The 25,206-nt window shown below is 40.1% G+C and overlaps 3 protein-coding genes across 7 annotated transcripts in view; 1 reads left to right on the top strand and 2 right to left on the bottom strand.

The window, feature by feature from the left end:
- ago3b (argonaute RISC catalytic component 3b) overlaps positions 1–4,689 on the bottom strand; it is a 22,322-nt gene extending 17,633 nt beyond the window's left edge. For all 4 annotated transcript variants that reach the window (XM_044052328.1, XM_044052330.1, XM_044052329.1 and 1 more), the window contains exons 1-2: positions 4,528–4,689; positions 4,074–4,348 (exon numbers count right to left, since the gene is read on the bottom strand). In XM_044052328.1, the coding sequence (XP_043908263.1) occupies positions 4,074–4,092 (19 nt within the window). In that variant the 5' untranslated portion in view covers positions 4,093–4,348; positions 4,528–4,689. The remainder of the gene's footprint in view (positions 1–4,073; positions 4,349–4,527) is intronic.
- Positions 4,690–5,166: 477 nt separating this feature from the next.
- Positions 5,167–8,200, top strand: olah (oleoyl-ACP hydrolase). Its single transcript, XM_044052392.1, has 7 exons — positions 5,167–5,253; positions 5,490–5,625; positions 5,749–5,887; positions 5,994–6,093; positions 6,197–6,366; positions 7,267–7,349; positions 7,581–8,200. Exons 2-7 carry the CDS (start codon positions 5,490–5,492, stop codon positions 7,721–7,723), a joined length of 771 nt encoding a protein of 256 aa, XP_043908327.1. The 5' UTR covers positions 5,167–5,253; the 3' UTR covers positions 7,724–8,200.
- LOC122786200 (sodium/hydrogen exchanger 3-like) lies at positions 8,137–25,010 on the bottom strand. Of its 2 annotated transcripts, none has more exons than XM_044052332.1 (16): positions 24,588–25,010; positions 15,754–16,056; positions 14,690–14,850; positions 14,310–14,388; positions 14,043–14,220; positions 13,361–13,581; positions 13,063–13,265; positions 12,889–12,978; positions 12,741–12,811; positions 12,538–12,667; positions 12,301–12,446; positions 11,640–11,760; positions 11,367–11,540; positions 11,230–11,284; positions 11,054–11,140; positions 8,137–10,371 (listed from the first exon to the last, which is right to left on the bottom strand). In XM_044052332.1, the coding sequence occupies exons 1-16, from the start codon at positions 24,898–24,900 to the stop codon at positions 10,052–10,054; spliced, it is 2,652 nt and encodes an 883-aa protein (XP_043908267.1). In that variant the 5' UTR covers positions 24,901–25,010; the 3' UTR covers positions 8,137–10,051. The 2 variants fall into 2 exon arrangements, with proteins under 2 accessions (XP_043908267.1, XP_043908268.1); XM_044052333.1 differs by lacking the exon at positions 24,588–25,010 and adding an exon at positions 18,791–19,426.
- Between the last annotated feature and the right edge of the window lie 196 nt (positions 25,011–25,206).

The following is a 25,206-nucleotide window of genomic DNA, read 5'->3' as shown; positions in this document are numbered from 1 at the left end:
AACTAACGGGCCAGTGCCATTTCTACCCCTCACCACAGTCAGATCAGATAATAACTGCTCTATAAAAAGGTTGTAGCGTTTGGTGACATTTTGAATAAAGGCGAGCTCAACAGACACAGAATTCTTCTGACTGACACAGACTTTGCCAGACAGGAGGAGAAGTAGGCGGATGACACTGCACGACAACTTCAACACCAATTTTCATAAATGCCAAACTGGAAAGTACTCGTGAAAAAAAAAACATGACATCATAAAACCATATAATTTCCATAGATGTGACTCACACTTAACGCACAATGACCAACAAGACACAACGCTAAGTCTGTACTTACGTACTGAGCGAAAGCAAATAACAAGAGGTGTGTTGTTCTTTTGATTCAGAGAAAGTGTTTGTTAATGTGGTCGTGAAATAATTGTGGTGGAGCAGCTGCTACTGGAAAATATTTGACTTCTGTTACGGGTCTAGAGCTGACCATGGAACTGCCATAAGGAGGCACAGTGTGATGCTGATGCTCGCTTCCTCCCCTGTGTTGTTCCCATGGTGATGATGCTTATGTTGCCACAGCCTCTCTACAACAACTGAAGGCAGGCATGATGAAGGAGGAGAAGATCCAGGAGCACACAGACTAGTTTTATTTCTCTCTGAACTGCAGTTACAAATTTACTCTTATTTTTAGAACGGGCTGAAACACAATAAACTAGCAAGGCCGCACAAGAATATAGAATATAGAATATATATATAAAAGTTTATCATCACATATCAGCATGAGTAATATAAATATGGCAAACAATAAATGCTGCTAGAACTGAAATATACGTAGTTTGTTCCTTGTGCTAATCTTGTTTGGCCAAAAACTTCACACAAAAAGCATGTCAGTCAAATAACTCAATTGTTAATTAATAATTAAAATGCAGCAGTAAAACATTTGAGTTTGTCGTCTAGGCTCAGATGTCATCACTAGAGGTCATCCAATACTGCTTTTTTCTACGGCCGATGTTTATTTTTAGAAATCAGGGAAGCCAATAGGCCAAATATTTACCCCATTTTATTTTTTCCTGATAAAATATAACAAATAAATGTTAAACTTCAGTAACCAGTTAATGATCACTTGTGGTCCGTCTCTCCAACCTCCATTTTATGTCTGCATTGCAGCACAATTCTACACAGTATGTTCAATAAAAATAATGTATAATCTTAACATTAAGATTTCAGTAACTTAGTAACATTTTTCAAGTGTCTGAGAACAAAAATGAGTAAATATGTAATCATTAGCCAATGCTGATTATTAAAAAAATGCAAATATCGACCCCATTAATGAGCTGATTAATCAATATACCTCTTGTCATTATGAGGATGCTGGTGTGGTGGTCATGAGGCTGACGTACAGGCAGTGATACTGAAATGAGGTAAAAAAAAAATGGAACGACAAAGAGGCAAAGAGAAATAGACGAGAAGTGTTGCAGGTTAAATAGGCCGCTAAAGTGGAAGGCGTGTTTGAGACGTACAATGGTGAGTGAGGCGTGTCACGTGTATGCAGAGCAGCTCAAGTTACCTGCTTGAACTAACTTGCAGGTTTAGCTACATATAATCAGGGTTCCCACACCTCTGTTGACATCAAATTCAAGGGCTATTCAATGTCGTTCCATGGCCAATTCCCTCAAATTCAAGGACCGAATGTACTGAGACAGCTTAAGCTGGGAGGACAACTGGTATTAGCGTCTTCATCCATGGCGTCCACTTTCACTGATTTGTAATTTTCTTTGGCAAGACAGAGATCTTGGAATTTTCATATCCCATGTTATTTGCTCTCTCTTGCTAAACTTTACTCGCTCGTCGTTCTGCACGGAATCTCACGTCAGAGGTGGAGAGAGACAGTGGACAGTGTCCATAACACCACTAGTAATTAAGACGTTTGTTCTTGTTTTTTTCAAATTCATAAACATTCATGGATTTCAAGGTACTGAGGCACCGTTGTTTTTGTTTTGTATTTCATAATTTTCTTCCAACATGACAGCCGAGCTCCGCTCTTCTTTTTCCCAATAATGCTTTGTTTCCATGAATGAACGAATGAATGAATGAATGAATGAATGAATGAATGAGTTTCAGTGAACCAGTTTGGCCCCTTTTTGTCCTTCAACGACCCCAACAACATCAATAATACAGTACACAGGCTGTGACTCACAAACTGTGACCCTGGCCTACAAAGGAACATCGACTTATGCACTGCCACGCTCAATTGATTTGTAATTAACACAGGCAGCAGTTAACTGAACACTATACAACAGTTGATGTAACTATGGCAGCAGCTGGTGTGAAAGACCGTCATTCACACACACACACACACACACACGCGCGCCTCCCTGACGGTGGTGAGCCAGTCACTCTCAGGCTTCAGACACACACCTGCCTTTGACAGATGACAGAATGACGTAGAAAAAGGGACCAGTGAGACTGGTTTGTTACACACACACATGCGCGCGCACAGGTTCATGCCGCTATCCTTTTAAGAATCCCGCTTTGACTTCCATTCATTTGGACAGCCTAAACAAAGCATTGTGCCTAACCTTAACCATAACCAGTTAATGCCTGACCCTCACATGATTCAAATCTTAGCTCTAAACCAGGTTTTGGTCTCCATGAGGACTACTGGTCCTGGCAAGGTCTATGTTTATGACAGAACAGACCGGCAAACAAACACGTGTATGTCTGTCTGCTGGAGCAGCATGTGGGAGTTTAGGGGAGAAACCCCTGTTCTCTGCTTGGCTGCTCTTGGACCACTGACTGTAGTAACTCTGACAACTCATACATCAACATGTTATCAGTTTTTGACTCAAATGCAACCATCCTGCAGTAAAACTCCCTATCATCAAGTTAATGTGATCAGTTTCTTTAACAGAGATGTTCGTTAAAATTTTATGGGGATTCTGGAGCATTTGATGTTTAACACCAGTTGCTTCCTGACAATCAATCTTCCTTTCCAGTGTGACTCACCAGTGTCACTACTTCATGAATTCATGACTACTCAAGTGTAAGTTACCTGAAACTCCCCAGATATGATGTGTCATTAAACGACTGTTTTGCAGTATATTTATTGTTACTGAACCGCTGCCATCATCAATGGTCATGCACTGTATCGTGAAATTACCCAACCATTCCCTCCCCTATTACAGAGGAATAGAAGGGGTTGTATTATCTATCTCAGTGGGACTGACAACATAACTGTCCATGTAAAGTTTGGCAGCAACTATTAATCACTTACTAAATATATTATCAACAGTTTTGATAATTGATTTGAGGGGTAGCAAAGGTAGCATAGCACAGGGGAAACACTGGTCAACATTTTCAGACACTTTATGGACAAAACAAGTACTCACATAATTGAGAAAATGATCTACAGATGAATCAACTTTTTAAAGATGGCAAACTATCGCACACATCACAATAAAAATCATGATGAGAGCAAGTTTTTACCTGATGTAGTAACTAATCAGGTACAACCATATGAAACAAATCACTTCTAAAATGTGTTTCAAATTCACATAAACCTTGACTGAAATGTTTCTTTTGGGGACCCAAAAAGAAATCTGCCATGACTCATGTGTGGTCTCAACCCAGTCGTTGGGAATGAATACACAGATCTCTCCAAGACAGTTTTACCACACATTATCAACTTAATTAAGGGATTATTTAGTAGAGGGCTTATTTTAATTTAAAATGTTCCTCCACAAAAATAATTGTTCACTCAACTGTTGCTGAAATTGTTTAAATGTGTTTTAAAATAATTCTGTGAACATCAACTTATTCTGGCAGGGCTTTCTGTCCATAATATATTTATTAGTTCTTAAGTGTAATTTTTCTTGTGAAAGTGAACACATATGAACATGAAATGTTTTATAAATTTACTTTTGTACGATTTTATCGTAGTACTGGATAATATATGTCAACTATTCCCTTCCCGATGACAGAGAACCTGAACGCCACACACAGTTCCCATATGCGTCTGCTCACACTCGGTCTGAAAATAACCTGAGCACGGAGCACTTCATCATGGCCGTTAGTCTGTGGATCCCACCTGTTGTTCCGATTTCCATTCATGAGGTCTCTGTCCGGAAAACCCGGCACCCAGCGATCGCTCTCTCTGCCTCTGTGTGGAGTAAAACTCCCCCTGGGCCGACGCGCCGCTCTCCCCCGGTTTCCCCTGCTCCGGTGACGGATGAGCACTCAGGCCGCTCCGGGGTCTCCTCAGCTGGAAATCCCTCTACCCTCGAGCTGCCTTACCGCGACTGACAGCTCAAACTTTGACCAAAAACTCGCCCCTTCCGTCACCCAAAGCTCCGTTCTTGAACCCTAAAGAAGAAAAGTGAGTTTATTTAGAGTGTTACGGGTGTTTGTGTGACAATTTATAGCCATAGTTTGATTACATTTCGCTGACAGCGGTGGTGAGTGAGCTAGCAGTTAGCATTAGCCGACAACAAGTTGAAGTAAAGTTGAAACTCGGTGACTCAGCACTTGACATAAACTTTTACCTTTCTCGGTGGTTGTGTTCGTCTTCCCGGTGAATTAACGTGACGGTCCGGTGTTCTTCTGCGACAAACGGGTTTGGGCTTGTTCACTTTACCGGCGTCCTTCTCGGTATCGGCGAAAAACCGGTCTGAGATCTGCACTTCACGCCGCCCTCTCCCTCACTGCTGTTAATCCCAAAAGATTACATTATAAAGACATCCGGCAAGCCCTTCAAAATAAAAGCACCAACGACATACTCACCAGAATCCGCTTTACTGCCAAGTCGGCTTCCACATGCGAGCATTTTCTTTTTTTTATTTAAAACTTCCAGCTTCAGCCTGACTGACAACGTTTAACTTGACAGCAATCGGTGTCCCTTACTTGTCCACATCCCCCTTCACTGGGCTCGCTGAGGGAAACCCATCAGGAAATACCAACTATACTAACAACGCCACTTCCTGTAAACTTTTTTTCCCCTTAAATGCGTCATGTTTAATCAAATAAAAGATGATATTTCGGGTGATCGTGTCACCGTCCTAAGCATCACAACCACGTATATCATGTTAAACTTGTTAATACTTACTATTATTTTATTTTTGCATGCAGCGGCACACTCCGCACTCTAGGTGTCTCTAGATTCCACTACATGTCATTTTACAGTATAAACCACGACCGTAGACGAAAACAACCAGGAAATGTTGTGCTTCACGTGAGAAGTGAGAAGGAGCTGCCACCTTCAAACAAAACAGGTAATAATAATAATAACACTAGTAGTAATAGTAGTAGTAGTAGTAGTAAAAATCTGTGTCTAATCTATAAGAAGTTGCAACTAGCAACGTCAGCTGAAAATATCTGATTAAAAGCATGTAAAACAAATGCAAAGACAGCAGCACACAAGACAATAAATGCAAATTTTATATACATCAATCGACCAGACTCTGTTTTTACAGCTCTTTTCATACAGTGTAATGTAACCCCATGACAGATGCAGATGGAGAAGGTAATCAACTGTTTCAGGAAGAGTCCTGATGCTGTGGCCAGACTTATCTGTTTCCCATGGGCAGGTGGAGGCTCCATCCACTACGCCCGCTGGGGAAACGTCATCAGCAGCTCCGTCGAAGGTAAAAGCTGTACATTGTGAATATAATGATAACTTTTTATATATACATATATTTATAATACATATATACATAAATACACACATGCATATGTTAATGTTGTTCCACTGTTTCTGTCTCTTTCAGTGTTTGCAGTCAAACTTCCAGGCAGAGAGTCTCGAGCCAAAGAGCCGTTCTTCCAGAACATGCAGCAGATCGTGGACGAGGTCATTGCCGCGTTGTTGCCGCTGCTGAAAGAGAAGCCGTTCGCTCTCTTTGGACACAGGCACGACGACTATTATAGCTTTATAACTCTACATCTGTCAGTTTATTCTCAGTTTAGTCTATTTACTTTAAAAAATCCACTAAAGTCCTTCTCCTGTCCGTCATAGTTTTGGTGCCTTCACAAGTTTCGCTGTGGCAGATGCTCTGAAGAGGCTTCACAACCTCGAGCCTGTTCACATCTTCCTGTCTGGAGCTTCTGCACCTTATGTGAGTTTCTTCAACTCTGTTTCAGCTTCGTGTATCAGTACAGATCAAAGACACAAATAAAGGTGTTTGGTAAAAACTTGACAATAATCCAGTTTTCTCTCAGTCAGAGACTCGAATCAAAACCCCGAAGAGAAGCGACTTAACGGACGACGATTTCCTCAAGTGGTTGATTTCCATTGGAGGAACTCCTCCTGAGCTTCTGGCAAATCCTGAAGTCCTGAACCTCTTCCTTCCTGCTCTGAAGGCCGATCTGCACGTCGTGGAGAACTACAAGTGAGCTCAGAAGATCCTCTTTGTTTCTTCTCACTCATGTTCAGCTTTTCATTTTAAAGTGGAGGTCTCAAACATATATGAAGTTTACATCTTAAATATGTTTTTTTTATTGTGAACTACAGTATATAATGTTCCTCGTCAAAACAAACACTTTTATTTTGAAATTCTTAAAATTACAAAATATTCATGGCTATAAAATTATAGCCATGAATACGCTATTGTGATATCATTTTTAGCTTGTATTGCCCACCCTTACTGAACCCTTACCAAGAAGTTTGACTTCTCTCAGTCGTTTGAATTTTAAAGGTACAGTGTGTGAAATTTAGCAACGTTTATTGGTAAAGTTGCATGTTGCAGCTCAGTCTTTTCAATTCAATTCAGTTCAATTTTATTTGTATAGTGCCAAATCATGACATACATTATCACAAGGCACTGTACATAGACAACATCAAGGAGAGCATAGAAACCAGGTCTCAGGTTTCCCTGAACCAGCTCTAACTATAAGCTTTATGAAAAAGGAAGGTTTTAAGTCTAACTTTAAATACAGAGAGAGTATCCGCCTCCCGAACTGTCTATTCTTCCAGTTGTGTTGTTGAAACCTATGCAGCCTTCAGTTCAAAACTGAAAGTAAAGATGTTTACTTTGTCCATTGTGGGCTACTGTAACAACGTGGTGGGCCTCTGTAGAGTTGACCCGTCTCCTGATGTAAATCAGAATGAAGAATGAAGGCTCATTCTGGGCTAAAGAAAAACGACAATTCATACAATCAATCTTCAGTTTCTGCCAAGTGAGAAAAGAAAATGTCACCACCTAAATTTTACACACTGGACCTTTAAACAGTCCAGATGTTAGAATGAGCTTCAGTTGTGCTGAGAGACGATGTGATGTCGCCCCCTGCAGGTGTGACAAACCTGAGAATCCATTCCTGTCCTGTCCCGTCACATGTTTCGATGGGAAAGACGACATTCCTCACGACTTACAAGGTCAGGTGGCGAAGTCAAACGCTGTGTGTGTGTGTGTGTGTGTCACTCTAGAAGTAGAGTGGTTCTCAAAGAGTGGGTCGGCTCCCGCAAATGGGTGATTTTGTTTGGGTCCCCATAACAAAAGAGCTTAATTTATGTGTGTATATGTTTTGTTTTATTGCTATTGTTTGATTTCCTGCTCATTTACTGTATGTCCAACTAACTAACCAACAATTTATTTATGCTAAGCAGCTTGGAAAGACATGACGTCAGGAGATTTCACCGTCAGGATTCTGGACGGCGCTCATTTTTATCTAAAGGAGGCAGGAAATGAAAAACTGATCTTAGACTACGTCACAAATCATCTGGAAGCCTCACAAATGGACTATTTCTGACGACAACAACAACAACTACAAACGTTTACTTAAGTCTCTTTAACTAATTAATTCAGATGGAGTTTAACGTAAAATCTGTACATTTCCGTACAGGCAGTGTAACACAAAAGTGACATTGATTACATGTAAATGTGTGTTTTGTCTGACCGCTGCCTTTTTTAAGATGAAGTCATTTTAGCATGTTTAAGTGTAAGTTTCTTGGGGTATATGTTTTTTATATGGGTAATTAAACTTAAAAAGTTTAAATTAACCAACATGATCATGAACCACAGGCAGGAGAATGGGAATGGGGAAAACTCATCTGCACACGATGTACAGACACGTCTTACTTTGAAAAACATTAAACTCCCTACTAAATATAGTAACCAATTTCAACTTTGAAATCATATTCGAGCCTCATAGGGACAGAGAACTTATTCAGGAACATTTTATTGGGTTGACAGCAGTGAATATTTAAAATAAAATACATAAAATTGACGGCGCAGATTCACATTTTCTTATTTTTCTATATCCATATTTTCAGTGTTCTTCTCTGAAGACACAGATGTGAGATCATGGTGGTCCATACATGGCAAACTTCATTTGTGAATAAATATATCTGTGTCTTTTCACATTTTTACACATCTGTGTCCTTCTAGGTACCTCAAAGTATTTTTTCATGAGACACGTGAACAAGAATACAAACAAAAACAACCCCATTTAATCGTCTAAAAACGTGTTGAAGATACCTATAATTCAATTCTTCCCAGGGAAAATTGAAAATATCTTCACAGCTTTTTTCTTCCTGGGACAAATTACAGAATCATTTATCCTATTGTGTGTAAAACAAGCATGGGGGTGAAATTAACTTAATTAATTATTACATGAAATTCCATCCTGATGTAGCAGTAAAGACATTGGTGATTATATTTCCCATGATTTCAAAATGAAAGTGTTTGTTTTGACATGGAACAATATATAGTTTACAATAAAAACAACATATTTAAGATGCAAAGTGGATCTTTAAATATCGAAAACAAACACAGGCAGGCCACCTGAAATCGATTGAGGGGCCACATGTGGCCCACGGGCCACAGGTTTGTGCCCACTGGTGTAAAGGATTTGGAAATTCTGACTGTCCATAATTTCACTTTGAGATATCAACAGTTTAATTCTGACTTATTTTCAGATGCCCTGAATGTATGGATAGTTAATTCAAGATTATCTGTATTGCGAAAGCACATACACATGAATGGGAAAAGTTACACAGAGAAAGAATGAAGTTGGACGTGATTTCATATCACTGTGATCAAATTATCAATTTAAACAACACAATCTAAAAATATCTACATGAAAAAAAGAGCATGTTTGTGCATTACATTCAAGGATTAAAGTCTTAAAACAGTGATTAACAAAGTCAGAAGTGGTTTACTATGAACCAGAGGAGAAACTGTGACAATGTTCACCAAGTGCTGATGGATAACACACAGAGATGTTTGTGCAGAACCAGGTTTTGGTCTCCATGAGGACTACTGGTCCTGATAAGTTCCTAAAGAGTTCCTAAACAAAAACAAGTACACACACACACACATTTATGCAGCATTCTTTGTGAGGACACTCAGGCCCTGACCCTTACCTTAACTATTACTACTTAATGCCTAACATTTAACCTTAACCCAGTGGTTCTCAAACATTTTATACCAAGTACAACCTGAGAAAATATTGATCTCTCTCATTAAAACCACTATCACCAACGTTAAAATACAGTGGTGTAAATAGACCGAGCAAAGTCAGCTACGGACTTTCGCAGGAGGGAGATTTATTCTCTCATCATCCTCATCTTCCTCACATATACATCACACACTGGTATAGTGAAATTAGATTACGATGGAGCGAGAGATAAGGTGACTAATTATTATTATTTATCTAAGCACTGGGAAAAATTCCTCAGCTCCACTCCAAGCACATACCCTGGTATATACAGTAGAACATTTTGTTTCATTTTCCTCCAAGTACCACCAGGGGAAGCTCACGTACCACTAGTGATAGACATACCACAGCTTGAGAACTATGGCTTTAATCCATTTCTAACCATAAAAGCAAGGCGTAATCCTTAAAAAAAGCCATTTAAAGTTGTGAAGACCAGCTAAAATGAGAGGTTTGAATCAAAACACAAACACACACACACACACACACACCTTCATTTGGCTCAGTGAAGGGTGACAACAAGTGAAGAGCACAGTGTTTGTGGGACTGAAAACTAAAATCACACAGTGGCTAAGAAAAGAAAACATTCCCTAGTCAATCTTTTTGAGAGTAGAAGGTGCAAAGTCTGAGGTCAGGGCGCTGCTACATGTCAGTTGGAGGAGGAGGAGGGGGAGGAGGCAGGTCAAAGTCCTCGTCCCTCTCCCTCCGCCGCCGCTGCTGCTGCTGCTGCACCTGCAGGATGGCCGGAGTGTCAGCCATCATGAAGGAGTCAGTGGAGCGGGTGCTAATGCGGAGTGGAGCGAGGCGGCGCAGGTTGTTGGGCGTCCACGGCAGCCTGACCTGGGCTCGCTGTGACGGCGCGACCGTGCTGCTGTCCAGCTCGGCCTCCGCCAGCCACGGCGGGATCTGCAGTGGAGCCATGGGGTCCATGTCCGGCATGAAGGCCGGGTTCTCAATTCCAGCTGCGTTCAAATTATAAAAATTCGTTAGTCTGAGGCCTCATCCCAGAAATTCACCAAAACTGGAGAAAACAAGCAAAACCCAACAAAAGATAGATTTAACATTTATTCTCACAAGATGTCAGGAAACAAATAGCCCCTGACGACTTTTCCCGACACTATCTTTTTCTTTTTCATTCTTAAAAAATTACACGTAATGTGTTCAAACCCCCAAACCACTCTAAACGCTGTAGTATATATGTATGCCAGGCCTGCGTGTGGCGCTGTACCTCTGCCACAGAAGATGTGGAGCATGTGTATAAAGCACGCTGTAACTGCACACAAAAAAAAGATACGATTTTAAACCTGTGGTATGTAACTTTTAAATACAAACAAACACACGTTACATTCAAACCATTGTCAAACCATTCAAACCATTGTCAGATGAGTAGACACATAGTTAAAGGACTTTGGGAAACAATCTACTCATGATTTTTCAGATATCACAATGGCAAGTTGATTTACAAAAATGTTTAAATTGGGCTTTAGTTCCCTTTAATCCCTAAAAAATCAGGTAAAAGCCTGTTTTCAGACGAAAGACGCAGCAAACAGAGGCAGAATAACGACCACAAAAATCATCCCACAGTTACATACTGCAGTTTTAAAGTTTAAGCTATACACAAGATTATGATGCTTTTTTTTTTACCTCCTGGTCTGTAGGTGACTCTCATGGGGAATGATTGTCCTGATGCTTCAAAACCAGACGCGCTGTCTGCTTCTGAAAACTCAAAATCTAGAAAAGAAGAAACGAGAAAATGTATTTAATTTAAGCACTGAATTCATTCTTTATATTTCTCTTTAAAACTTCAACACGATACAAACCTTCATCTCCGGAGTGGGAGCTTTTAGTTTTGTCCATTGGTTTTCCGTTTGCCATCTGGAAAAAGGTACAATAACATAAATACATTTGTAAATAACAAATTGCAAATCAGCACTACGGAGTAATCTGAGTCTCACACCTTTTGCTGCTGATCTTTCTTCGGGTGCTTGGAAATCGTCTTTGGCGGAGCAACGCCCATCTTTGCGGACTTGAAGGACTCCAGGCGGCTCCTCATGGTCCTCTGGAAAATCTCCTGCACCTCGTTCTCATCTTCGTTGATATTGAAATGGCTGCGACTGTACCTGTGCCGGTGCTGCAAACCACAAAAGCGAAGACACAAGACGTCACATTGATCTTTTTTGAGACAAAGAGGACGTAAATGTGTCTAAGAAGAAGACTGAGCAGGGTTTACCTGTTTCCTGCTCTTGTACAGGTGCTGATGCAGCAGGTGGTGACTGTTGACGTCCTCAGTTTCTCTCACACCCTTCATTGTCTGCTCGTGCATTTCCAGGCTCACTGACGGCACCGGGTTTCTTTACACGTACAATAAAATAGTATTGTGTCCTGTTAATATTCAGGCTTTTCTCATTTCACAAATGAAATACAAGCATGGTACACGGTACAAGTTGAAGCCACTAGAGGCCAGTGTCTGCTGAAAAACCTGTTCTAATATGAGCAGATCTGTTTTAATCAAATTTAATCAGATTTAAGCAAATCATATCTCAATTTCATGGATATATTTAGTTGGACTAAATACATCAAATTATGACGTATACTTAAAGTGTAACTAAACCCCTAAACTACGTTTTTCAGGTGTAAACCAATGTACTGTATCTAGTTAATTAATCTACTAAATTAAATAACTGTATCTAGTTAATACATTCAAGTATTGATATTATACATGTACACATCAACATATCTACAGCTTATCTCTGGTACCAGCTACTGCATTCAGTCCACTCTCTTGTCTAATCAACACGAGGCTCGTTGTTCCAGAATCCTCCCTTCTTTGCTGCAGAAGAGTGGGTTTAGTTACACCTTAAAACATAAATTATTGCAACATTTGTTCTCACCTTATATCCGACATGTCACCGCGGTCGTCCGACATGTCGGCCATGATGTCGGGCATCACCACATCGTAGTCTTCTTCAAACTTCTTCTTGAAGTTGACGATTGCACTTTCATTGCGGATGAACTCCAGGGAGCCTCTGCGTTCACCCTGCACCAGCATGACCAGAGGGTTAAATACCGTCATCAACACCTGACCTCGGATTCACACTAACACACTGTAATTGTTACAGGCCGCTCACCTCTGCCACGTAGCTGAGAGCATCCTTGAGGTTCAGCTGATGGAAGACACTGAAGACGTGGTCGCGGCTCTTCCTCGCCGATGGCTTCATCAAGACCCACGACATCCACTTCTCCTCAAAGTGCTTCCACCTTTAACAACAAAGTTGTGGCTTAATTCAGACTCATGCAGTCAAGAAATCTTACCAGTCATCCATTTACATACTTATCCCTCATGTAGTTGTGTCCAATTTGTCCAGATATGTCCTCTATGGCAATAAGCATGTGATCAAACACCTAAAGAAGAAGAAACATTTCTCTGTAAAACTGTTAGATAGATACATTTTATGTTTAAATTTTTTTAAAAACGTTACCTTATTCTGCACTTTCTCTATAAGTGTGATCTCTGTAGCTTGTGCTCTCTTGACTTTGAGCCACATGACCAGTGGTTTCATGGTTATTCCCTGAGAAAAACAAGCACTTTTATCAGTAAATCACCTCTAAATGTAACCGACCGATGTGGCTGAATAAACAATAAGATTATTCACCTGAAAAATGACAGTGAAGTACACCACGATGAGTGTGGTGCTGATCATCAGATTCTTCTCCTTTATCTTGCTCCCATCCAGCATCACAGCCAGGCCGTATGCTACAGCCCCTCGCAGGCCACCGTAGCTCATGATCACCTGATCGATGAACTCTATGGGGACTAGCCTGAACTTGTTCAGGATCCAGGTGAGGAAAAACACACCTGTGGGGAACATGGACACACACCACATGACCTATGATGTCACGATGTGCAATAGTTCCCTCACACAAGTGACAGCAAAAAAACAAACATCTCACCAATTATCCTGTAGACGATGATGAAGAGGAGCGTGAGGAGGATGAAGCCCGTGTTCCAAACCCAGATTTCTTTGTCGATGGCCGAGATGCCGAGGAAGACAAAGATCATCGTCTCAGATCCGTTGGCCAGAACCTTCATGCAGTATCTGACCGTGTTGACGGAGTTCTCATCCATGTTTGAATTGATGTACTTCTGGCAGCAGATACCACAGAAGACGATGCTATGCAAAAAAAACACAGGCATAAAAATCAGTATAAATAAAGATTTGTGTGTATAAAATGTTTCAGAAATCATTCAAAAAGTATCTGTGAAGGTTCTCAGTCATCCAAGGAGTCATTCAGGAGTTTGCTGGCGGCAACCGGACTTACTAGAGTTAGGTTTGAAGACATTTCACTTCTCATCCAGTAGGCTTCTTCAGTTACATTACTTCAGTTCTTACTAACTGGTGGAAAATGACCCCCTTTCACATCGTGATTCAGGTGAAACCAACAACCTGAAACTGGGTCAACTTGAATACTCTCTAGACACTCAGAGGCTAAATACCTGGATTTTTCCACCACTTAGTGAGAACTGAAGAACCCTCTTGGATCGGAGGTGAAACATCTTCAAACTTCAAACTCACACAAGTCCAGTCGTCTTCATTCATTAAAAGTGCAGTTTTTGTTATCATGGAGTACTAACGAGAGGATGGCAGACAGCGAGAGCATCTCAGCGGTCAGGTAGCTGAGATATCCCAGGACAAAGACGAAGCCCGGCTCGATGATCTTGATGTTTTTGGTGCATCTGGTCAGAATAGAGATCAGCAGGCCAAAAACAAAACCCATGAGGGAACCACCGAAAGCCACGACAAAGAAAGACACTGAGGAGAAAGAGAATGACGACATATAACTCTGGACTATTTGCTGTTTAACAGACAGTGTGAACATGTCCACATGAACAAAGTCTGACCTATTCCTTTAACTATCTCTGCAGCATTAATTGCGGGTCCTCCCAATGATACGAACGCATCAAATACATTGAAGAGCACCTGAGAGAATAGAAAGAAGAAAGTGAATGCTCTTTGTTTAGGTCCTATGAATGAAAAAAACAATTTGTACATAACATAAAGAACAGGAATTACATATAGATATAATATAATTCTATTACTCTGCTCATCTAAAATGCTTTCTGTACATATAGCTTACAGTATCTAAGGTTTAAAAGTGTTTGCATTAGATATCATGCCTTGTAAGTGTGCTTTTCAAAAGACAGATGCCTGAGCAAACTGTTCCACTTTTTACGAACAATATGAGGTAAAGAGCAGTTGCCCCCGTCTGCGAGATACTAACCACTGTCACGCCATCGTTGAGCAACGACTCTCCAAACACCATAATGAAGAGGACCTCGTTGACATGGACCTGCTCGAACACGGCAATGACGGCTACAGGGTCCACCGCGGCGATGAGACTGCCGAAGAGAAGATACTGCAGCAGGCCGACCTCTATGTTACCTGCAGCAAATGACATGGGCAGGGAGTTTAGTCACTGGAAAAGGAAATGAAAACAAGCTGGATTTTAAATCCAACAACAGACTCATTATATAAAGGTAAAGGACGTTCATTGGATAAAATCTACACCTGTTTAAACATAAGTCTATATTTAGAATATTCACTGCTTTATTACACCATTAGGCCCTGTTTTCTAACAGAAGTTTGTGTCGCTAACCATCCAACACCAAAGTCCAGGGAAAGTGATTGAACCCATTAAAGAAAAGGCTGTCCTACTGGGAGACAAAGCAGCAAATATATTCTTGACATATCTACGACTTAAGCTGGCATGGATTTTATTCGGTAAGCCATTTGTTAAGTTGTGGAAATCTGATTTTCTTTCAGGGAGAGCTAGCTTGTCTGTCTTATGCTAGTTCTATGCATGAAAACATTAACTATCATATTAAAGCTGCGGTCAATGATACACTTAAGTTAAAGTATGTGCTATAGCTCTTGATTGTGAGAACCATCACTGATCTTGCATGTTTGCTCAGTAAAATCTCAAAGTCTCTAGAGTTCTGGCTCCACAAAGAGCTGTTCGTTCTTTGCTCAAGGGGTTAGGCTAACATTTGTTAGATAATAAATACCCAAGTCCCTCACCAAATGTGTTCAAGTGGTGATGGAGGGATGCTAACTTCAGCAACAAACAGGGAGTTACCAAATTGATTAATTGAATGAAGTGTTACCTCCCCTTACTCTAGGTGGTGATATGCTGTTTCACTTTAGTATTAGGCATTTTCCACCTGACCAACATTTTATCTGGAGGCTGGTCTGACTAATTTTAGTCTGATTTAGTCAGGCTAACACAATAATTTGAATGCTACGTCTACATATGTGACATTTACATACACATTTATGCACTCTTACCCATGGCTCCTCCCATGTGACACCCCCACAGCGACAGCCCCACACTGGCGGCGTTCCAGCAGGTCCCGATGATGGCGTAGATCATGATGGCCCCCAGGTTGCTGAAGAAGAGCTTGTTTGGCATTGTGTAGCCCGCGTCCAGGATGACTTGAGGCAACAGGTAGAAGAAGAACACTTCCGGTGTCAGTGTGAAAGTCTGTTTCTTGTCCGCGCCCCAGATCATCCCACCCAGGATAAATCCGAAGCAGATGAGCAGGGCACTCTCCGGGATTATGCTGGTCACATGGTGGTTGGCCTCAATGACTGAATGAGGAAAGGAAAAAAATAAATGAAATTCAACATGAGGCTTTTTCTAGTCCACATTTTCCCAAACTACTCAAAAAGGGAAGCACAACATAACAGAACATTACATTGAAGTTCAAATATTTTGTCCCTGTAACTAATGAATAATTATAAATAATCGTATGTACATTGGTCATTGATAGACCCTATGTTGTGTTTATCTAAGGTCAATTAAATACACATTTTATTGTCACCAGAAGGGGAATCCTTTCTTAGACAAAAGTGCTACAACAGCTGGACATGTAAAGGACATATAATTCCCCCAAACGATAAAAGGGTAAAAAAAAGGCAAAATCTTATATTATATGCTGAACACTGACGGGTAAAAGTAAGATTGCCTCAGTAGTAGATTTACACACAAACACCATCAAGTAATAATTAGACAAAAATCTTCACATTTGGAGTTAGACAATTCCGTTTGTAACTAGAAGATAAATCTAAAACTTCTTGTGAGGTAAATCATCAACTGCTGCTCTTCAGTAGAGAAGGTGTCACTTTCTATTCTGGGAATATGATTAACCATGGTGGAAATGTCCACAAGTCTCTGTGTAACTAAAGACGCACTTTTACTTAAAGGCTTCTCGACTTAATGACCTCACAAGTGTGACTAAAGATTATTTCATCATAAAACGCACTCAACCACGGCAACATTTCAACATAAGCACTGACTGATTTCTGTTCTGGCCCGCAGCACAAAAGTTGAATATTAAGTTGCGGGAAAACATTGGCCTGCTAGACAATGTTTCAGTGCTGTGTTTGTATTTGTGCATGTGTGTCGAAACCAAATACATAACACAGCTCATTCAGTTCCGTCCAAGGTTGGATGACTTAAGTGACTCTGGTCCAGTCCATGAACCCATAGTGGTCATCAACTGGTGGCTCGTGGGCCAAAACTGGACAGCCAGCATAAATATGCGACCTGGTAGATGAATTCAAAATCCAATTTTTTAATTTTCTTTTTTATTGTGGAAAAAAAAGAGTCAACGGGCAGTTTTAAGACACAAGTACACTACAAAGATATCTTTTTAAGAAAGTAAAATAAGGTAAATGTCTGGGAAATTATTCTTATTTTTAAAAAAAATTTTTTTATTTTTTTACACTTGAGAACTCACTAAGAAAAAGTATATTTGTCTTTGTTTACTGTTTTATCGTACTTTTCCAAACAATGCTGTTCGAAAAGGAAAAGGGAGGCTGCAGATTTACAAGTTAGTTTTAAGTTTTCTAACCAAGCAAAATTTGCACACCCCATTCTTTTACATAATTCAAGAACATTTGGCTTATTTCAGGTTGGGCTGTTTTTACAGTGTAACAGTCTGTGGCAAATTGATGTTAAATCTTTGAAACCAACACTTAAATTTGATAAGATTTAATAGTTTGGATTTGAAGTGAAGAGAAAAGGTTCACCCCTGTCATATGACTTGTAAATAGACTGCATAATATAATACACTTTAAGTCAATTTAAAACACTTTACACTACATTCACCCCTTTGTTATTCATCCTTTCCAATACAATTCATACTGCTCCAACACACCTGATTCAAATGATCAGCTCATCAACAAGCACTGAAAAAGCCTGATAACGAATCACTCATTTGAATCAGGTGTGATCTTTGCTGCATTTAAGGAAACTGAATCTGAATTTCATCACTGTTACCATTAAATTTAAACCTATAGGTTTCACTGCTTGTAGTGTTGAAAAATTCAACAATGTGTAATTCTTCTCAGCAATGTGCCACTACGCGCATGAGCATGCGTCAAAACTCCGTCTGGAACAGTGTGCGGTCTTGATAACACACATTCATCTTCAGTCAGTTTGTTGCAACATTAGAGGCTGTTCTCAAAATAGAGAGAGAAAAAGAGATAACTGCTCTGGGTTTTTTTTTCAATTACATTCTCAAAATAAGTGAAAGGAACATTACATAAACATATAATTATCACACAAAGTTTAAAGTGTTGATAGTGATGTTGTATTATTTTGTTTTTAATGAAAAACCTGATGTGAATGAACGAGTTTGACTCATTTGTCAAAAGTTCAGCTGTGTGTTAAACTTGTTATTAGTGATGTTTTCTCTTAATTGAGGCTATTTTTAATGACTTTAATGTAGACCATGATACACACAAGATTTCTAATGACATTTTTAGAGATTATTTCATAAAGCTACTTAACTTACTTTAATGTTGTGTCTTTCTGTGATTTAGTAGGCAAATTTGGCTCAAGAAAACATCAGTGGGGGAATATTTATGTCAGATCTTACAACTTACAACAACAGAGGTTTAAGACTTGGCTCTAGGTTTAGGTTTAAGTTAGGGCTAGAGGGATTTTTCAGGGTTTGAGTCAAGCATTTAGTCAAGATAGGGAACACATCATGTCTTTAAATGTCCTCACCACAGTTGAAATCAAGTCATCAAGTGTTTGAGTCCAAGTCATCAGTGCCCGAGTCTCAGTCCAAATAATCAGTGCTTGTGTCTAAGTCCAAAGTCATCAATGCTTAAATCTGAGTTCAGCTCCAGGTCAGCAGTGAAATCAAACGTCCTGGAAATCAATACTTGAGTTTAACTCAAGTTTGAATCCTGGATTCAAGTTACTGGTCCTCACAAGTATACTAACACTAAAGAGGTAGACTGTTCTTCATTCTTCATCATTCTCTGTGATAAACAACACCTGACAGTTTACATCTCAATGACATTTACATACCCATCTTCCCCAAAAAAGCCACCAGTATCCACAGAGCGATAAGATAGGGCTTTTCCACGTGGTGCCACTTAAAGGTGACGATGGGGACTTCAGTGATGCTGGAGCCATGACCATGTTGGCTTTCTGTCGAGTTTGAGTGATACCCTGGGTGCCCGTCCTTCACCTGCGTGACCCCCCGCAGGGGCAGCAGCAGCAGGACTGACCCCAGCAGCCAGACATGCACAAATCCACACAGTCGCATTGGATCAAATAAGTAAATAAACCACAATGAGGGAGAAAATAGAAAAAACCCTAGTCTTTACTCGCAGAAGCTGCGTGTTTAAATGTTGACGCCAAGGCCAGAGTGAAGTGTGTCACATATCTTACACCTGCATTTCTTTTCTAATCGTGTGCTTCCTTTGTCTTCCTCACTATCTTTTTCCACAACTCTTCCCTCTCTACTGTTTCATCCCTCTATCTTATACTCTCTGTGACCCTGTGAGTGTGTGTGTCCTCACTCCTCCACAGTCTGTGGTCAGCAACCGTGCAGAGGATTCAGAAGCATGCCAGATACCAAACTCAGCCTTTTATCTGTATAGTATCTCCTCTATGGCCAAGGTTGTGTGTGTGTGTGTGTGTGTGTGCGTTTGAGTTTGATGGGAGGAGTGACGGATGTTCAAAAAGGTCTCCAGTTATTTAGTCACGTTTAAAACACTCACCAGTCCTTGTTTTTTTTCCGGTCTCTAACGTTGACACATTGACACCTTTTCTGTGTGTGTGTGTGTGTGTGTGTGTGTGTATGTACTTGTATTTCTTACCTCTTTAGCATGGGCATGTACATCAACCTTGTCAGGACCAGCAGCAGTCCCCATGGAGACCAAAACCTGGTCCTAATGAGTTAGAGCCTCATCTCTGAGGAACTGGTGAAGTTTAGAGATAAGATTTGAATTGTGGGTCAGTCAAGGTTAGAGTTAGTCTTCAACTGGTTATGGTTCCGGTTAGGGATAAGGTTTTATTTAGGCTGTCCAAATGAAGAGGATTCAGTGTGGGGACATTTTGTCTGGTCCCCATAACTTTAAAGGCCTTTTTCAGGGTTAAGACCTGGTTTTAAGGTTAGAATTAGGCTTAGGTTAAGTGTTAGTGTCAGGCATTTAGTTGTGATGGTTAAGGTTCGAGTTAAGATTTGTGGGTCAGTAAAGGTTAGTCTTCAACTGGTTAGGGTTAGGGGTTATGGAATACATTATGTGCATACTTGTACATGTGTGTTCCAGGTCTTTCTGTTATGTTGTGGGGACCTACATCTGTTCAAATACTCACATTATGGGGACTTGTGTCCCTTATGGGGACAAATATCAAGTCCCTATAGCAAAAATTATTATATAGGTCAGTATCTTCAAGAGGACCAAATAAAAGTATAAACCATAGAAAGCAAGTACATTTTGTCTGGTCCTCTGGTCCAAGGGCCTTTTGGGGGTTAAGACCTGGTTTTAGGTTAGACATTTAGTTGTGATGTTTAAGGTTAGGTTAATGGGCGACATGGAATGCAACATGTCTATCAGTGTCCTCAATGAGAACGCGGCACAAGAATGTGTGTGTTTGTGCGATTTAGGGAGTGACAGGTCAGAGGTCATGTTGTCATTTGAGAGCTGCAGAGCAAATACCTGTTGAGGTGTTGAGGAATATTTCCATCTCTTTTTGTGGAGTAATGATTGACGCTGACGTTGCTCAATCTTGGTTAAAGACTCGCCCGTGACGTGAGAGACAGCTCTCCTCCACCTTTCATGGTGTCACCTCATCATAGATGTCCTCATTTCATACTTAAACCAGGTGTCATATGATCGTAACATTGATAAGTGTGTTCTTTTGTTTTGTCCTGAATTTTTGGTATTTCTTAAAACGATGATGCACAGACTTTAAAGGGACAAAGTTGAGAAATAATACACTGAATCTATTTTCATAGACTAATACTCTATGAATACTGACCTGTTTGTCATGCAAACACTTTCTAACAATTAGCTTTAAGGTCCAGTGTGTAACATTTAGGAGGCAGGTTTATGAGCAAATGAAAGGCCTTGCTTTACAGAGCAAGGCCTTTGCTTTGTGCCGCCAAGGGAAACTGCTTGTGTGCACACAAACTACCGTGTAGAGCATTTTTACCAACAGGTATTGCTAACAATGGCTAACCCAAAACACATTTGCATCCATGTTTTTTCCCCGACTTCCCAACTGGAACTCAGTTCACTTGGAAGTGACGTCATTCCCTCTCAAGAGGGGCCAGAATCAGCTCTTTTAACTTTGTATTTTGTTGCATTTTTTACTGACATCTCTTGCATTTCTCATCCAAACAACACTAAAGTCAGCAATGCACACACTGGTGACCTTAGTAAGTGTCCTCACAAGTTTGAAGCCTGTCAAGTGAACTGTTTGAGAGTTATGCAATGAAGAAACTGACCATTGTTTTCTTGCATTTGTAGACAGATTATACTAAAAAAAGAAAGAATATTAAACCTTACTTTTGAATCAACTATGGCTGAAACATTTATAGATCTACACTATATGGACAAACGTATTTAGACACCCGACCATTACACCAACAGGGACTGTAATGACATATTCAAATACAGTACTTTAATATGGAGTTGGTCCCTTTAGCAGTTTCCACTCTTCTTGAAAGACTTTTCTCAAGATTTTTGAAGTGTCTTTATAGTCCTTTGCTTTGTGCAGTGGGACACAGTCATGTCGGAATAGAAAAAGGACCTTCCTCAAACTGATGGAAGCATGGTATTGTATACAAATGTCTTGGTATGGACTTCAATTCAATACATAACATAGGTGTGGCCAAATACTTTTGTCCATATAGTGATACTGTACTGATTCACTGCACTTGCTGCGTCATGACTGGATGTTTTAGGTCGACAGTCGTGTCCTGTGTGAGACAGACAAAAGGATAATGGCCTCATTGGTACAAAACTGGTTTTGATGATTTGAAATGGAAGCTCCCACACAGGTGTCACTCTGCATGTCTCTGCACAGAGCAAAAACAAATGGCACCTTTTAAAGATTATTAACTAAATTGAGTTATATATTCACTATTAAGTTGGAATAATTCCAACATAAGCACTTAGCGACTGTATTTGATAACAGCTTGTTGATTTCTGGTTGGTTTTAAATGTGGTGATCGGAACATTTAGCCGCTCAGTCGAGCATGAGCTCCCTCTGGACATGCAGCCTTATTAACTAATGACCTATAATAGATCCTGCTGAACAGACAAGAGAGGGGAACTTTATAATAAAGGGCAGACAAAGGTCATTTTAGTACAGGGAACAGTCCCCAGCAGTGGTTTGTCAGGTCAAGCTGCTGCAAAATACAGTTGTGTCATGTTTCTGCAACATTATGAGGCATAAAATGAGTAAAAACAAAGTTTTCATGAGTTTCAAAAGAACCAGTGTTTTAAAAAAGCAAACCACTGTGAGTGGCAATAAATCTATTGTACCTGTTTTTGAGATTTTTTTCCAATCCTATCCTAAATAATAGTTTCAAAATGTTTTCTTAGATAATTGTACCAAAAGGTCTTTTAACCAATAAATACTACAAAAGGAAAATAGTATATTATCTTCTGAATATGTTTTTAAAAGCTGTTCCTAAACACTGGAGTAGAACCCACAGATGGATCACAAGAGATTTTTTTTGGGTCCTCAACCAAATTTGCAGAATTTCCCCAACCTTTTAGTTAAGAGTTTTTTGAATACTTTTTAAATGACATGCATAAAATTAAGTTTTAATTGTATTTACCATACATCTATTGGAAATAATCCCTATACCAATTCAAAATTACATTATATTAGGCACTGTTTCGTAGCTAATTTGTTTCCTCAGTACAGTATAGTTTCCCCATTTTCTTTATTATTAATCATATTATTATCTTCCACCGTTTTTCATTCTTTTTTTGGAAGGGAGATGTCATTATCTCCTTCTACATTTTTCAGCCAATTTCATTGGCCAATCAATTCATACGTAGTCTTTTTTATTATTATTATTATTATTATCATTTTTGTTATTCCTCATTTCCCCCTTGCATGTTATATGTCTCTCTATGTTTTATGTGTATAACCTGTTCCAAATGACATGTTCATTGGGACACCAGGGAACTATTTTAATGGGGGAAATAGGGTATAATATGTCCCCTTTAACATAACTAAGGGGAAGAAACAAAAACCCATGAAATAACTGTTTCCAGAGGAGGTCAGACCTGATGTATAATGTTATAATCCACCGACTAAAAAGGGTGAAATGGAATATTTCTTGTTTGTACCACATGTGTAAACCTGTATTTACTGTCAAGTGTCCTTCAGTTAGCATCAACAAAACAGAAATAATAGGACACGCACCTACAGTAAAAAAAACAAAAAACATTTAGAGGGCCACTGGATCAATGCATAAGATGAGAAGAAAGTGGTTTTATTGGTCGCCCTGTTTGAACTATCTATCTGTGCAATTATTGCCACATTTATAAAAGTAGTCAGTGCAATAAAAACACCAGATGAAGCGTGAACACATCAGAGAAACCGGCGCTATATGCCCTCAGTGCTTTTAGACTTTTTGAATTTTAAATTATACAATTAACAAATTGGGTTTGATTTTTTTTCCCCACATAAACGTCATCAGAAACTTCCAAATCAAAGTCACTTTTCTCTTCATCTATAATAATAATACGCTCTCTCTCTCTCACTGACAGGCACAGATTTACTGAAACTATATTTGTAGATTATACAAAACATGTACATGATTGCGTTTGCCTTCATTGATTTTCCACAGGTTCATTCCATACAAAAAATACAGTCCCTTATTTATATAAGTGGGGGTGTATACGAACACACACACACACACACAGTTGTCAGCATGCTCATGCATTGACATTGTCCACATTGCCTCCCTCTGTTGTGTATACACGAAATGTTAATTGCAATTTTCTGTGATCACAACAGGATGTGGCCAGTGCAGTGTGATATTCAGCAGAGGTCAAACTTTTAACATACTACGTGTTAATCCCTGGACAATCAAAGCTTAAGAGAGGACAAAAACATGCAGGTTTTCAAATCCTGAATCTGAATCAGACTTTAGTCCATCCCAGCATTAGCTGTGCACTCTCTGTTCCCTGCCTATTCTTCTCAACCCAAAATGTTACTTAGCTGGAGTTCTTATAACTATCTTGTAAATCTAACTTTAAAACTGTCTTAAAAGTAGAAAAAAAAATATTTTCTTGGGGAGCGTTCATGTATGTATACAGCAGTAAATAATGGAAAATGGAATGGTTGGAGCTGGCTATTCTGGTCGTGTTCCTGATAGAAACGCAAGAAATACTTAAATACCGTACCAAACTGAACCTTTCCATTCAGTGGAAACAAACCACAGAGCAGTGTTTTTCAATCCTGGCCAGTTTGACACACCTGATTCAAATAGTCAGCTCATCAACAAGCTCTGCACAAGCCTGGTAGCTAAGCCATTTATTTGAATCAGGTGTGTTGGAGCAGGGAAACGTCTAAAACCTGCAGGGCAGTGAGTCCCGAGGAAACAGGATTGAGAAACACTGCCATAGAGGACAAACTCAGCAACTTTTTGGTTTTAACAATAACTGAAGGTTACCATAGTTTCTGCAACATGCAACTTCCCCAATGATGTTCCTAAATCCTACACGCTGTACCATTAAGTGTTTGACTGCAAGACTTTTCACTACACTGGTCTTGTTCTTGTTCAGTGTCATGTAAAGTAGGAACAGGACACGTGGGTCCTCCAAACACCCAACATGATGGAACTCACTGAGTTTGCACATCCAGCAGACCAGGATCCACAGGGCCACCAGGTACGGGGCGGTCACATGGTGCCACTTCCAGGTCACAATAGGCAGAGTGGTGATGGGTTCTCCTCCATGAGCATCATGACCGCTGTCATCGTGACCAGTGTCTCCGGTCACATCATGGCCCGAGTCCGAGCTTGAGCTTGAGCTTGAGGTGGAGGTCGAGGTGGAGGTCTCGCCGTGGTCACTGCTGTGCTCGTCACTGGCCAGACTCGGGTGTGTGGCCAGCATCAGCAGCACGGACAAAAAGAGGGCAAATCTCCACGTCACTGCCATGTTTGAATTAAGATTGTTTCACAAAGTCTCAGGCAACTGTTGACTCAACATGAGCAAGTCGTCTCTCAGTCATGTCTCCACATTTCCTCCTTCCCTCCTTCCATGTCTTTCATTCACTAACTTTCTTCTTCTTACATATGTCCACATCTTTACCTGGCAACACCAAATGACCCCCTCCCTCCCTCCCTCCCTCTTCCCTCCTCCTCTCTCCTCTCAGGCAGGTGATAACACCTTTTCACACCAGGTGAAGCTCAGCCCATCCTGATGCTTTTTTTTGTTACCTCCCACTTTGGAGCCAGACCAGCT

This window comes from Solea senegalensis, linkage group LG20 (assembly GCF_019176455.1).
Source record: "Solea senegalensis isolate Sse05_10M linkage group LG20, IFAPA_SoseM_1, whole genome shotgun sequence".
Classification (NCBI taxonomy): domain Eukaryota; kingdom Metazoa; phylum Chordata; class Actinopteri; order Pleuronectiformes; family Soleidae; genus Solea; species Solea senegalensis.
The sequence above is the reverse complement of the archived record's forward strand: the minus strand, read 5'-3'. Positions and strand labels throughout refer to the sequence as shown.